Source organism: Tyto alba, unplaced genomic scaffold (assembly GCF_018691265.1).
Source record: "Tyto alba isolate M040663 unplaced genomic scaffold, T.alba_DEE_v4.0 Super-Scaffold_17, whole genome shotgun sequence".
Classification (NCBI taxonomy): Eukaryota; Metazoa; Chordata; class Aves; order Strigiformes; family Tytonidae; genus Tyto; species Tyto alba.
The window spans coordinates 11,138,362-11,153,308 of record NW_024881279.1 but is presented as its reverse complement, the minus strand read 5'-3'; the positions used below and the strand labels follow the sequence as shown (position 1 = coordinate 11,153,308).

The following is a 14,947-nucleotide window of genomic DNA, read 5'->3' as shown; positions in this document are numbered from 1 at the left end:
TAAAACCGCCTGTGCCGTTGTTAGCAGCCCTACCAGATGTAGTAATGCTAACTCTTTTCTGCTCTCGGCAGCCTGCCTGGTTGGTGGTTTTTTGCTTCCCCCTCTTTTTCCAGGTCACTCCGAGGGCTCGCCGATGATATCTGTCCTGAGCAATGCTGTGTGTGGCAAAACTCCTGTGGGACTCCATGTGAGTGATGTCACGCATTATTTCTATGAGGTTCCTGGGGAGAAGATGGCAAAGGCTCAAGAGGTATTGGGGATTTATTACCCTTTATTTTACGTTTGCTCTTGGTTACCCTTTGTGTTGCCCTCTCACACGGTAATGAGGACAAAACAGTTCTCTACAAAACTGGAAAGGTACCAGCACTCTGGGGATTCTCCAGTTTGCTGTAAATTACACTTTATTAAGGGTGTCTCTTGCCAATATCCACAGACTCCATGTAGCTCACAGCAGTTTCTGAGGCTTTGTAGAACTAGCATTATGAATTGACAACTTTGGTCTCCAGGTCTCTGAACACAGTTGGGTTTTTAGCTAAACTACTTTCTGCACGGACCTTGAGTTTCTTGTTTTTTTTTACATAAAAGGTGTCAGGTACTTATGCAATTTTTCAGGGTGTGCAAATCCTGGTCTTGCTATATAGTGAGGACTGTTGACTCTGGCAGGTGCCTCAGCAGACCTTGAACTCACCGTATTGTTTCTCAATCCTCTGTAGTCTGTCCATTTGGAGTCTGGTAGCTCTGCAAACTGCCTCCCTGCTGCTCTCGCAGCCACCGTGGAGGGAGGACCCCTGCATGGCAGCATGGTGTGCTCTGGCCAGGGGACCTCTCGCAGTCTGCTGCAGCAGAGAGTGCCAGAAATCCTGCAGTTTAAGGGTATTTGCTGTTTCAAGAAGTCCATGAGTTGCGACATGGAGAGCCTGATGGCATTTGTGCATTGAAGGCCCTCTGGGCCTGTTGCAGAGCTCTCTTTTCTGGCTCTCTACATCTCTGTGACACTCAATTCCACCAAGCAACTGCTGAGTATGGGTACCTAGGGGGTTCAGCATTATTTGCTTTCATTGTCACAACTTCTGCTCCATGGCCCATCTGCTTGTATCCTGGGGACTGGTGAATGGGCTCCTGTATGGCAGCTGTTAGCACATCTGTCTTTTCCTGCAAGGGTCTCCCTACTACAAGAAGCTCTTGTCCTGGCCATTTCCTTGACATTTCCCTGCTCCAGTCTGATGCAGGAGCTCTCCTACTGCTCAGCCCTCCCACCAGGACTGCAACACAAAAACTTTCAATGCTTTCCCCTGCATGAAAGTATGAGCAACTCCATGCAAACTCTTCGCTGAAAAAAGTAAGATGTAAATGCAACTATTTGCAAATTACAAATCCAGATTCTTGATGCTGAAGGTCCTAAAAGAAACAATTTAGTGTTAGGTGTAGTATCAAACACACCCTTGGTTTGTGGATGGGAAGCATGGGCAATTTCTGCATATATTTCTGAAAAAACAGGTGAGTTGACTTTGCTGCCTTCTGGTCTCAAAGGATTCACTTCCTTTCTTGGCCTGTGTCAGTGAAATTCTGCAGAAATAGCGACAGATGATTCACAGCTGGGACTACTGGAGAGGCAGCAGAATGCTCATGTCCAGGGCTGCTTGGCCAGGTGAGCTTTGCAGAGCATTCCTTTCCTGGCATGCTCAGTGAAGGGAAAATAAACAGGTAGACATCAACACAGGATGACTGCAAGCGGGGGTTGCACAAACACAAGGATGTAAACACATGGAGACAACCAAAGGTGTCCCTTTCCTGCAGCTCCCTGTCCAGCCTGGGTGGGATGTGCTGTACCTTCTGCTCTGGTCCTGAAATGCTCTGTCCTGTTGGACAAACTGCTGGTGGAAAAAGCTCTGCTGACGGTGACTCGCTTGTAAGGTCACAGCATGGATTTTCCTCATGCATAGGGCAGGAGCCCAAAGCAGAGCACTATGTGCCTTGGCTGACGCAGGGGACAGCACACGTGCTATAGTTGTGGTGGTGTTTTCTAGATCTCAGTTCCTTCTCTAGATCCTTGACAAGTATTTGATGTTCTGCCCCTTTAATCTGTCTCCTATTGCAAACTACTCCTCAAATTTAATAACTTAGTTGGAAGAGAAATACTCTGTTCTTGGCAGAACATGCTAAATCAATCTATTTTAACTGCAGATTTGGTTTGCAAATAATATCTCCTTTCCAATAAGACTCAGGTGTCATTTCTGTGGACATTGGCAGGAATTCGCTTGACCATGACAGCTTTTACAGAGTCTGGCAATTAAGTTGTCAAGATACATTTGCCTCTGCCAGGAAGCATTAATTGATGATTGTCTTGGCTGGAATAAACCCTGAGAGATGGATATTGTAATCAGGATGAACAGAGGTCCTTGTAGTTGAGGCCTGCATTGGTCCCAAGGTCTGGACTCTTTGATACTTTATGGAACTGAGATAAGGGGGCAGGGCAGGAGACATTGGGGCTGAATATCAGGTGGAAGGAATGAAAACAAGATATGTGAATAGAGATCTCCCTAATGTCACTAGAGATTAATGTAGTTGGAAATGCTGGCATTTGGGGAGACTTTAGCTTTGCAGATGCATACTGAAAACTACTAATATTAGAAGAACTCCTGGGTATGAAAGCAAATAGAATTTTCCATTAGGTAATCCCCAAAATTGTGTTGTTGTAGATCTGCTTTTCAAGTGAGAAAGATGTTGGAGATATCCTTCTCTTAGAAAATAAAACTGGGATGATTCAACACAAGCTCACTCTGTTTAAATTATGTCAAAAATAGATCTGCAAGTAAGGATTTTGATTACCAAGTACAGAATTTGCAAGATTAAAAGTTAGTGAGAAATTTGGAGAATTTAGGATCCCAATTGAGAAGACTGGGATTGAGAATAATGCAAATATTTGCCAAAAATCTCCTTAAATAAAAGACAAAAAAAAGTGTTCAGGACCAGTCCAAGTTCTGCTACTTTAATAGTGGTCAAACCTTCAGGATAAATTTAAAGAAAACTAAAACTAAAGATATAAAGTGTAAAGAAATAATGTACATAGTGAATTTTCAGGAAGGAAACCATGCGTAGGCTAATATCAATCTTTGCAGAGTTGGCTGACTTCCTAGATAAAGGAAATACAGTACATCTAGTCTGTGCAGACATCAAAAGCATTTGGTCTGCTGCCCTGTGGGATGGTGTCACTTAGGCTTGGAGAGGTCGGTCAGGAACCGGCCATGGGGAAGATGTTAGCAGATGAGCAGAGGGTACCATGGGAGTCATCAGCAAACAGCCAAAAGGATGGATTTTAGGACCAAACTTAATATTTTCACTCCTTGCTGTAGTACAGAAAAAGTTGGCACATGGAGAACACTGCTGAGTTTTTTAAAGCAGAAGAAGGGCAGGATTTCTCCTGCAGAGAACAGGGTGACCTTCTGGGCTGAAACTGCCTGGGCTCAAACTGGGATGAAATACAGCAGTGAAGAGTACAAAATCATGCTCTGAGGTTAAATAATGAGGGTTTTGGCTATTAGCTGGCAGCTCGGTTGAAGACTATAGAGGAGGAGGAGGAGAAAGTTCCAATTGCATTTAGCCAGTTATAAGGTAGATGTGAGCCTACAATGTGCCACTGCTGTGCGAGGGGCAGCCCAGGGCTGGGGCAGATCTATCCAGGAGGAGAGGGGTCCTGGCACACTCCATGATTCCGTTGAGCCATGCAAAAGGCCCCTTCCTGGAATACATGCCTGTGTCAATAATTAGCTAGAAAGCTAGAGCTGGGTAAATATATTTTTGGCTTTGAATGTTGATGACAGACTTGGAACATTACCTAATAAGGTGGGACCACTTGATATTGTGGCATGCTATATATTCCTGCTCCTACCTGCAATCTTCCTCTCCTGCACAGAGAGCTAGCAGGCTGCGCTGGAGCGGTACCTCTGACTGCCATGAAGATAACAGCGGTTTTCGTGAAGGCGGCTCTAGCCCTTTGCTGCTCCTTAGGTGAGTATTTCCTGGGATATTGCAAAGATTGATCTCGCTGAATCAGAGCTGAGTTTTCATTTCAGTAAAAGTATTTGGGTCTTGCAATGTGGGCAAGAGCCTTATTCCATGAAGAAATACTCTTCCTGAGAGAGTAGACTTCAAGACTGAGATTTTGGCAAACCTCGTACAGATGACTATTTTAATCTTCTTGGTTTGTAGGAGCAAACCGCTGAAGGAGCGGTCCTAGTGCAGGGCAGGAGATTGGACTTGGGAGTATTGCGTATAAGGGCAAAGTAAAACTGTTAGGAATTGCATCGTTGACCATGTAAGCAGTATAAATGTGAACTTTAACCTCTAGGATTGTTCTGTAAGTTTACTGCGCTGCTTCTGTTAACTGAAAAGGATGTGTATGGAGATGGACAGTGCCAGCGGTCGACAGTCATCTTAAACATGCATGTCCAAACTTTTGAAAGTTGAATATAAATTCTCTTAGGAGAGGTTAAAATCCAAGAGTGTTGAGTTGAAAGTACCTGTATTACTTCCCTGTAAAATCTGAGGGTGGATTAATCTGTGTGCTCTCCCCAGTTTTATCTCCTCTCAAAAGTGCAGTGAAACTTTATTTAGTAACTTTTAATACATCCTATGACCATTTACTGTCATAATATAAAACTCCATATTTTTCTAAACCAAATAAACTAGTCAATAACTGTCACTGAATTTAACAGTTTTGTGAAAAGACTTATATTTATCTTCTCTGCTTATAATTTTTTTTTTTTCTTTTCTGTCTCCATTTTTTTTTTCAGGTATTGCCTTTGGAGTTGAGGTGAGCTACAGATCTATTTATTCTGTTCTATTCCAGGTTTCTGGTAAAGTAGAAACTATATAATTACCTGATGAGCAAGTGGATTAAATCTAATGAAAGCTTAGCTGTTCAAATAATATTTGTCAGTGCATGATTGAATGATATTGCAAATTTCATGAGAAAGTAAAAAATTCTCCACTTTTTTACAATTTTTTCAGTTCATTAAATAAAATTAAGAAAGTGAAATGTAATTATACAATCCTATTATGATGATTCTTAGACATAATTTAGCTACTCCAAGCCAAAGGTAGTAGGTTACCTTCTCACGAGGAGTACTGTTTTAAGATTATATGCTTGAAAACATCAAGGACTGTGATTCTGATAATTATTTTCAATACAGTAAGACCCACAGAACTGTGTTCCTTGCATAGGTTTTCTATACCTATGTCATAGAGAGGAAAACAGCAGGGTCTGTGCGATGGATTTGTCTGCAGGTTCTTCCCACGCAGTTATGAGAATCCTGTAACTCACCAGAGACTGCAGCATGATTTGAAATGATCAGATTTTGAGCTGAGGTGCTTTGGTGTACAGCCAGGCTCCCAATTACCAGATGCCTTCATTAGGCACCATCTCATGCACAACAATCCTTCCTCCGTGCTGTGCTTCCCCTGGACCCTGGCAGGAAGGCAGAGTCAGAAACTTCTGTAAGGAAGATTCACTCCTCCTGACTGCTTGAGCAGATTCAAAATAATACCTCTAATTTACCTCCCAGCAGGAGCTGCAGGCACTGTGGCTGTGGTGGTGGGAGGCTGCATGGGGGTTTCTTTCAACGTTGGGACTGATTCTGTGCTGCTTTTGCAGGTTGATTGCAGCCAGTATTCCAGTGGCATTGGCAAGGATGGGACAGTCTGGGTAGCTTGCCCAAGGGATTTGAAACCAGTCTGTGGCACCGATGGCACCACGTACAGCAATGAGTGTGGGATCTGCTACTACAACAGGTGAGTATTGCTGGAAGCCTAGAAGAAGCCACGGGGCAAGGGGTTCCCGGAAAACGCGGCAGCTTCATCCCCCAGAGAGGGACTGGGCAGAGGGGCATGTGAGACAGCAGCTGGGTGCTGACACTGCTGGCCTAGAGGCGATGCTGCTCTCTGCAATCCCTGACACAGATCTGCTTTCTTCTAGGCAACACAGGGCCAGTGTGGAGAAGGCACATGAAGGAGAATGCGAGACGATATCTATTATGGTAAGACAAAGTCCATGGAAGACTTCAACTGGCTATAAAAAGGGACAGTTGAAACACCACACAAGAGGAAATAAAAACTTCCATAGCTGGTCTGCACAGCCCAAAGGGAATTAAAATCTGATGATAACTAAAGCCAAGAGAGTATTTATGGGCCACCTGGTACTATGTCTCTGTGTTTTTCTAATTTAGACTTCTAGCTTCTGTAACCGGGAATAAAGTGAAAATGTTATGTTGGTTGAAGGTTGGGTATCACCACCTGGATAGCTCCAGCAGGATCTTATGAAAGGACCTCACAAAATCCAAATCACAGTCCTTCTTGTTATGTTGTTTTATTTTTTCAGCAGGACAGAATTCCTACAGAGTGTACTCTGGCTTCTACTTTTGATAGTGGAGTTAGTTTGATGCTGGATTTGTCCCCAAAGGCTAAGGGAGAATAAGCAGACCACATATGATGTTTTATCTTTATATCGAAAATGTGTGGGTTTTTTTTTTGTTTTGTTTTGTTTTTTGTTTTTTTCTCTATTCCTGTTATTTTTACAGATTGACTGCAGTACATACCAAAAATCTGGAGTAGATGGTCATGTCATGGTAGCTTGCCCAAGGATACTGAAACCAGTCTGTGGCTCAGATGGCTTCACTTATGACAATGAATGTGGGATCTGTGCTTACAACGCGTAAGTCTTGTGCATAGAACACCCTTCTGGATAATTAACGATAGTTAAGGCTCTCAGACTAGTGTTTTACAGAAGTGCTTCTTTCTTAAGGCAGGTGTCTCTGTGTCTCTTTGGAGCTGACTGCTTGTAATTCTCTAGCCAACCTGAGTTTTCTTCCCCATTTTCTGTCTGTGCTTATGAGGGGAATCACAAAAGAACCAGAGAACAACCCAGAGCAGAGCCATGAACAGATCAAAGTGTTACTTGTAACACCTAATTGCTCCTAACACTTAATTAACATGTGATATGGAAATACTGTACATTTGCTGCTACCATCTGCGGGGCACATTCAGACAAGTCAATCAGTTGTCGTGTCCCACAAGGCAGGTGGGGCCTTGCTTTCTTGGTCCAGTACCTAGAGTGTAATGGGAAAAGTTATTCTCAAGGCTTCCTAACCAAAGTAATTCTTTCTTTCAGGGAACATCACGCCAACATTACCAAAACATATGATGGAGAGTGCAAGCAGGAAATTGTAAGTGCAATAAAAGTTAAAAGTGCCTTATGTACTCAGCTGGCTTTTGCTTCTAGGGGAAGGGGAGGCCAAAGATTTCGCTTGCCAACATGCTGTGCAGGTAGTCAGTTTTTTCCCTGGAGACCACAAGTGTTTCCACCTTTTGCAACAGGGATTCCAAACTCCCATACTGGTTGCTTTCACAGAAATGGTGAGACTCATAAGAGTACTAAGCATACCTATTTAGACTATAGTTTATAGTATATTTGTATGAGACCAACAGTATGTTGCCTCAGGAAGAGAAGCTTCTATATTTCGGCACCAAAATTCTTGGATGTAGAAAGTCCATTCTCCAACTGATAGACAACCATTTTTTCTCTATCCTTCCAAACCTTGTGCTTAACTACAGGGAGTCTGAAGTTGTAAGTAATCACAGAGCTGGAGAAGTGGGGGGAAAACCAACACAAACCAAAACAGTGTTAGTTAGATTTCCAGCTAGTGAAAAATATTTCCCACTAAATTCAAGACTCTTTTTTTTTTTTTTTTTTTAAATGAGATTAGGCCCAAATTTTTGTACATGTTCTTCTGCCTGAAGGATCCCTTCTCCAAGATAGACCTTTTTTTGACTCCTAGAGAACTAGGATAATATTCAGAAAGCTTATTTCTGATTGAAGATTTAGTTTCAGTGTATCAGGGATTTGTCCTGTTGCAGAAACAATGGAGGCTGGGATACAGAATAAAAGGTTTTGCATCAACGTTTCTCATGTAGCAAGGGCTCCATCAGAGCTAATTCTCCTTATTTTGACAGATTGACTGCAGTAAGTACCCAACAAAAACCACTGAAGATGGCACAGTATTAGTATCCTGTCCAAGGATCCTGGATCCTGTTTGCGGCACAGATGACATTACATATGATAATGAATGTGGGATCTGTGCCCACAATGGGTAGGTGCCATATGTAGAGCACTCCTAAGTAACCAGCAACACTTTTCAGTCCTGAGAACAATCCTTCTGAATTTCTGCTTATGCCTATTTCTTCAAGTCTCTTAAAAACTGGATTGGGTTTGGATTTACTTTGAGTTTCCTTCTGATACCTTCTTTGTGATGATGAGGGGAAACCTTGAAGAGTCAGATGGCAGCTCCTTTGGTTAGTCTGTGGGCTGGGCAGTGACTAAGCAGAGGAAGGAATAATTCAGAATACTGCTTTAAATTGCATGTTATGAGAAGATGTGATGAGCTTGTTAATGAGCAATGTAAAGTAATGTAGCTATTCTGATACACTTATAGAGTCTGAAGCTGTGGTTTGCTTCATTTTGCATGTGTCTGTGACCAAGAGGTTAAGCATTTAGTTCCTCAACTTTATTGTTTTCCTCTTCCAGAGAACACAGGACCCATGTTAGCAAGAAGCATAAAGGAAAATGCAGACAGGAGACTTCTGAGGTAAGTATTCAACATAATCCTCCCATTAGCTGTATCAACTGAAAAGTTCCCTGAGGCTACATCTACTCTGAAAGTGAGCTGGCCTGAAGCCTGGCTTTCTCCACATGTCTATTAAGTCTTGTCAGCCCCTCGTGATGGGGATGCCTACAAATCCTACCTGTCCTTAGGCAGGTGTCCTCTGGGCTCTCCTTGCCTGCACAGCCCTGGCAGAGGGGCTGCATGGGAGCTAGGCACAGATTTTTCATTACAAGCTCACACCTATGCCTACCTTTGGGGCGGGGATATAGTCTGGTACATGGAGTACACCTGCAGTTTTGATCTGAGTGTATCAGCTGAGAAGTCCCAGAGCTGGTGTCCAGGATATGCCAACACATAAATGTGGAAGTCTGTTAGTTAGGGCTTAGATTTTCCTTTGAGGATGCTCTTCAAATGTGTTGTCAGCAAAGCCCAAATTCCATAACTATTTGGTGTTTTGTTTATATCTATACTGCAGAAGGAAAAGGGGATTATGTTTTTGTGTGTGTGTATTTTTTGTTTTGGTTTGGTTTTTCCCCCTTTTCTGGCATATCTTCCATTTGGGATTGACTGAGCTACTTACCCTAGTGATTTGGCATCTCACAGACTGTGCAGTTCCCTCTGTGCATGAGAGGATTCATGCAGAACTGACTCAGCCTGGTTTTGAGAGACCTGATACATAACACTAGTGTTGTCTTAACATCCCAGAATAAAAGACATGGCAGGAGGTTACGCTGGGGTTTTTCTCGGAGAACAAGGACTTCCCCAGGTTTGACACTCCTGCTTTTTGTAGATCGATTGCAGTCAATACTCATCAAGAGTGATGAAGGGTGGTAAAGCCATGATGCGCTGTCCAAGGATCCTGCTCCCTGTCTGCGGCACAGATGGATTTACTTATGACAACGAATGTGGCATCTGTGCCCATAACCTGTAAGTACTGTACATAGAACTCTCTTCTGGACTGACTACCCATGGTTAGTGTTCTAGACAGCTTTTCTTTTGATATCACCATCTCTATACGTCTCTTTCCATTTCTCTTTCAACCTTCTGAAGCTCTTGCCACCTTGATTTTCTCCCCTGATGCTCTGTTTGTGCTCCTCGGGAGGGAGCTGTGGAAGAGCCAACTCTCAGACTGAGCACGCTGTGAGGGCTGTGGTATTTGGGCAGAGGAAAGAGTGGATGGTGCTGCTGCATAGCTCACAGTAAGGAGCCCTGATAGGTCTGTTACCACTTAGGATTACGCTTGCTAATGACTGGGAGAAGCTTCTTCATTAGGCAATCATATGCCTCCTTTATCATATATATATATATTGTCTATGAGTTTGGTTTGCTTTCTGTGGCACCTGGGTGTCACAGGGCTTAGCTGGTGAGCATGCTAACACCAACCTCTCCCTTTCAGAGAACATGGGACTCACGTTAAGAAAAACTATACAGGAAGATGCAAGGATGAAAGCATTCCTGTAAGTGTAACTAGCTATAAAATAAGTGCCATCTCCTACTCTCCAGTCTCCAGTCAGACCCTGGTGGGGCTCGGTGCACCCACTGTGCTCCCGGGTGCATGGAGGGGTGATGGACGGGGCTCGTGCTGGTGCTGCCATTCTTCCTGGCTGTTCACAGCGGCTGCTGACCATGTGCTGTATGTGAGGGCAAGAGAGAATGGGAACAGGCCAGGACTTCAGAGACAAAATGTCTCAGTCCTGCAGATCTCTGAACAGAAATCATCAGAGGCAGCCCATTTTAGCATAGTAGGAGAGGAAGATAGAAGGCTGCGTTAGATGTCCATGTATTCGTTCAGTGCTAGGATTTCTATTGCACTAGATAGGCAGGTTAAAAAATCCTCATGCTCTGGTCAGTCAGGAGAAATCTGCTCTCAGGTATGCATACAAAAATAGCTTTATTATCCTGCACAGTAACAATATGTGCTGATAATATCTCAATGCATTTATTCTGCTTATGCAGAGCAGCTCTAAAGCACCAAAAATAATTTCTTGCATCCTGGGGGACTGTAATATATTTTCTATAGTAAAGACACATTGTTAAATTGCTCTTGGACCATATGGGATATATGGATAATAAGAGACACTGCATTGGAGAAACTGTGCAAAATGACAGTGAAGTGTCAGTAATGCTTAGTTAGTGTAGACTGACTTCCAATAGGTCTTTGTCTATTATCCTCAAATATTTGAACTGTTAAATTTTATATATTGTAAATATTTTTGCAACAGGTGCTGGTGAAACAGTTCTTGCTGCTGTTTTGAAAAAGCTGAGACAAAGTCTCAGATTTAGTTAGCTATATCAAACTGGACCTAATGTCAAACATTTTAAATCAGATTCCTGGGGTTAAATGCTTGTTCTACAACTTGCATACATACTACTTTAAAAAAATAATCCTTTTGGCCAGGTGTTCCTTTCTTCCATCTGCTAGCAGACAATAGCAAACCCAGCTACGCTTACTTACTTCATTTCTAATGTAAGACTAAACTTAGCCTTTAAAATCTGGAGGATCAGAATGGACAGACTGCAGATAAGGCACTCTTCCATCTCCCAGCAGCTGACCCAACATTGTTATTTTATCTCCCCAGGTTGACTGCAGCAGATACCTGAGCAATACGAAAACCGGTGAAGCCATTGCAGCCTGCCCCTTCATCCTGCGCGAGATCTGTGGGACAGATGGTGTCACCTACAGCAATGACTGTGTGCTGTGTGCCCATAACATGTAAGCTCTGGAAGTCACCCTCTGAGCACCCCACAGAGTTACTTGTTGAGCATTTTTAATTCTGCTTTCTCTTCCAGTGAATTTGGAACCAGTGTTGCCAAAAGGCATGATGGAAGGTGCCTAGTGGAACCTCCCCAAGTAAGTGAAACCTGAAGGAAAATAAGAGCTAGAGCTGGTGCTGTTTGCATAACTTGAATAAATGCTGGTTGGTTTTGGTGGTGTAGCCTGCACTGGGGGTCACAGTTTGTGCTGTCCTTCCTTCTGCGGGTGAGCATCACCCTCTCGGCAACAGGAACATTGTGAGTTTCCTGCCCACAGTCAGGAAAAGAAAGAGGGGAGGAGAAGTGAGGAATCAGTTACAAGACAGGTAGTATAAATGATTTAAGGCTTTACAAGAAGAAATCCCTTTCCCACAGCAGCCTATCATAGCCTCTGCAGGAACTTAACAGTCTGTTTTGGCAATATGGGAAGGGGACGCAGAGGACCCAGGATACCTGGTGCCTTCTGGATGCTTGCGTTTTACAAAAGGATGTTCTGCAAAGATTTTTTTTTTTTTGTAAATGCAATGTAATCTAATGTATACCAACAATGAATCTTGTAAAAATACCAGATTAACTATATTTGGCCAGCTCTAAACTATTTACACTCGGTGGGGAATAGAAGAACAAAGCCATCCCATTAGCATGTGTTTGAAAAAGTCAACATCCTGAGTCAGATATTTCATTTCTATACAAACTATGAAATGTCATTCCTTTGTTTCCTGAGTACGCTCTTTGCTTGGGCTGGGTGAGATACATAAATCAGGGAGGAAGATTCCACACTGGAGAAACTGGGAGTGCTAAAACACAAGGCCAGTTCTTCAACTGATGTCAATCAGCTCCAACTGCTGTCAGTCCTGCTGGCAGATTTCAACACTTGGAGCCATCCTGTTGCAATAAAAGGCCTGTCGGCACATCTCCCCTCCATTCTTGTGGGCCATGAAAAACACCTTGGTCACAGTTGGCCCTCTTGCAGCAAGTGCGTAAATCATGCCATTTTGATTCGCAGATTATTTTTGAATTGCATTTTGTAATATCCCAATAGATTCAGCAATGTATAGGGGCATCATGATAAATACAAAGCTGAAGAGTAGTGTCTACCTTCAAGCTTTGATTCAGTCTTCTCTAGCATAAGGTTATGAAAGGAAATTTCTCATTTTCCGTGAATAATGAATTAATACATAGCCATAATTCATCCTGTGGCAGATCCTAAAAGGCAGAGGCATGAGCATGGGTGGTTGTGTCTGGGCATCCTTGCTCAGAGCAGAGCCTGTGCCAGAGCTTTTGCCATCTTTGTTCCCCAGATCAACTGCAGCCAGTACCCAACTAGCACCCTGAAGGATGGCAGACAGTTGATGGCCTGCACGATGATCTATGATCCCGTCTGCGGTACCGATGGTGTCACCTACGCCAGCGAGTGTACGCTGTGTGCCCACAACCTGTAAGTACTCATCCTTCTCCTGGGGCGATTCAGTGGTGGTGGCTGGATCCATGAGTGCAAGGGTGCTCTCTGAAACCCTGTGGTGGGTGGGTCCTGTCTACCCTCATTTTCATGCTTGTTCTGGTTGGTGCTTGACATGGGCATTTGATCCCAGAGCCCCACAAAGTGGGATATATCAACTGGAGAGAGCATTATCCCAGAAGACATGTGTCTGGTTGATAAGGGCATGGTCTTGTTAGTGCTGTGCAGGCAATGCTGAGCTAGTTTATCTGAAAATCCTCTGTGCACTACATGGGAGCGAGATTTATTCTTGCCCTGCGGTTGTAATGGGGAAGTTTGTGGCTAATAACAATGTCTTCTTCCTTCAGGGAGCACCGGACCAATCTTGGCAAAAGAAAGAATGGACGCTGTGAAGAAGATATTACAAGAGTGAGTGGGAAGTGATGGGAACAGAGTGAGGCCCAGTGTCTGTAACACTCCTGGGGGGCTGCCCTCTGCTCTAGGTTACAAACTGGGGGAGCAGTGGTGTGCAGACCTGAGGAGATCCCTTGGGAATTTCACACTGGTCATAAAACATCTAACATCTATTGCATTACTCTGTAACAGTTCAGGAAAAGATGTGGCAGTGATCAGAAATATTACAAGATCACATCTGCTACAAGAAGGAAACTCTGAGTTGGTTATTATGATGTTACAGACAGTTTCATGTCTCAATAGGGTGTCATTCATTATTCTGAGGGGCTATGATTTGCTCTCAGGCAGAGACTCATGTTTATATTCTGCATGCAGGATCATTGCAAGGGCTTCCAAGGACAGTCTGTGTGCACCTTGGAATATTTGCCCCACTGTGGCTCTGACGGCAAAACATACAGCAACAGATGTGCTTTCTGCAATGCTTACCTGTACGTACAAAAGTAAAACCCTTCCTTTCATGATCAATTCCTGTACCTTTTACAAATGCAGGGCTGTTTTCATAATGAGTTTTTGTCTAACTGCGTATGGGCATATACTGGACATTTCTGGTGCACCATGACTTGTGCAAGGAGATTTTTTGCATTTTAAGGGAAAATACAAAGAGCCCATTTCTGTGATCTGTACATGACCTCCTGTTTGTTAACTTCAAAGGTATTTTGCTCATTTTCACCAGCAAGTAATCTGTCCCACAAATTCATCAGGGCATGTGGAAAGTACTTCACCAAACCAACTGGATTGTATCAAATGTGTGAAACCTTTCATATTCCCTTTATTGATAATAATGAAAGGGAGTATTTGGGCTTTTGAGACTGTTCTTTGTCTCCAGTCAACATTAAGCAAACACTTGGGCCACTGAAGCAAGGAACAGGGCTTCAGCACTGAATAGGCTCTATGTCTAATGCTTCTCTCTCCTTTTCTCACCAGGGAAAGCAGAAGTACTCTCAACCTCATGAGTCTGACTGAATGTTAAGTCTGTGCTGGAGTCCAGCCCAGGAAGACAAGCTCCCTTGCATGTGACTTCCCATGGGCTGATCTTCCCCAGCAACTTTCCTTCAGTTTGTCTCATTTCCTTAGCTACTGAAGCACTTGTTCAATAAACTCACTTGGCAACATTTCTCTGTCTTAATACCAGGTCTCATCCCTTTTGCATCTTATCCTCCCTGATACAGTACTTCCACTGGTACATATGTATTTTTCTGTTGATGTTCTGCTCTGCCAGATAATATGGGTAAATCTTTTCCTGCCATATGTCAGTGTCATCCCTGCTCTGATGAGGGCCTAGCCTCCTCTTGGGAGCGCACAGGCACTTCTTTACTTCTCAGAGTTTCCTTGTTGATATTAGTCTCATCTAACCATTATTATCTCTGTATGACCTGATCATGAACTCCATCTTTATAATCAGTGCAAGGAGACATTCACCTCAAGGGCATGGTCTACCTCCTCCACAGGGAAATGTCTAGGATGTGGGTTCTCAAGAAGAGCACTTACTTGCTGTGGGCTAGAAAGGGAAACTGGCTTCCTACCCAAGAGGTGCCCCTGTACTGGTTTCCACTGCTTGTGCAGGCTGTCCCATGGAAGAGGCAGCAGCCACTGTCAGGAAAGATGATCCCAGCCTGTCTCCACT

General features: G+C 43.5%; 1 protein-coding gene across 1 annotated transcript; it reads left to right on the top strand.

Moving 5' to 3' along the window:
* The first annotated feature begins 3,890 nt into the window (after positions 1-3,890).
* On the top strand, positions 3,891-14,435 carry LOC104362959 (serine peptidase inhibitor Kazal type 5). Its single transcript, XM_009969341.3, has 16 exons — positions 3,891-4,008; positions 4,794-4,813; positions 5,654-5,790; positions 5,975-6,035; positions 6,576-6,709; positions 7,166-7,220; positions 8,008-8,144; positions 8,579-8,639; positions 9,448-9,584; positions 10,054-10,114; positions 11,237-11,370; positions 11,448-11,508; positions 12,713-12,849; positions 13,218-13,278; positions 13,639-13,751; positions 14,248-14,435. The coding sequence occupies exons 1-16, from the start codon at positions 3,954-3,956 to the stop codon at positions 14,291-14,293; spliced, it is 1,410 nt and encodes a 469-aa protein (XP_009967643.1). The 5' UTR covers positions 3,891-3,953; the 3' UTR covers positions 14,294-14,435.
* The last annotated feature ends 512 nt before the right edge of the window (positions 14,436-14,947 follow it).

Excerpts from the sequence above, each read along its gene's own strand:
- LOC104362959 (XM_009969341.3), top strand. The coding sequence starts at position 3,954 with ATGAAGATAACAGCGGTTTTCGTGAAGGCGGCTCTAGCCCTTTGCTGC. Across the intron at positions 7,221-8,007 it reads GAGAGTGCAAGCAGGAAATT|ATTGACTGCAGTAAGTACCC; the intron begins GTAAGTGCAATA and ends TTATTTTGACAG. Across the intron at positions 8,640-9,447 it reads GCAGACAGGAGACTTCTGAG|ATCGATTGCAGTCAATACTC; the intron begins GTAAGTATTCAA and ends TGCTTTTTGTAG.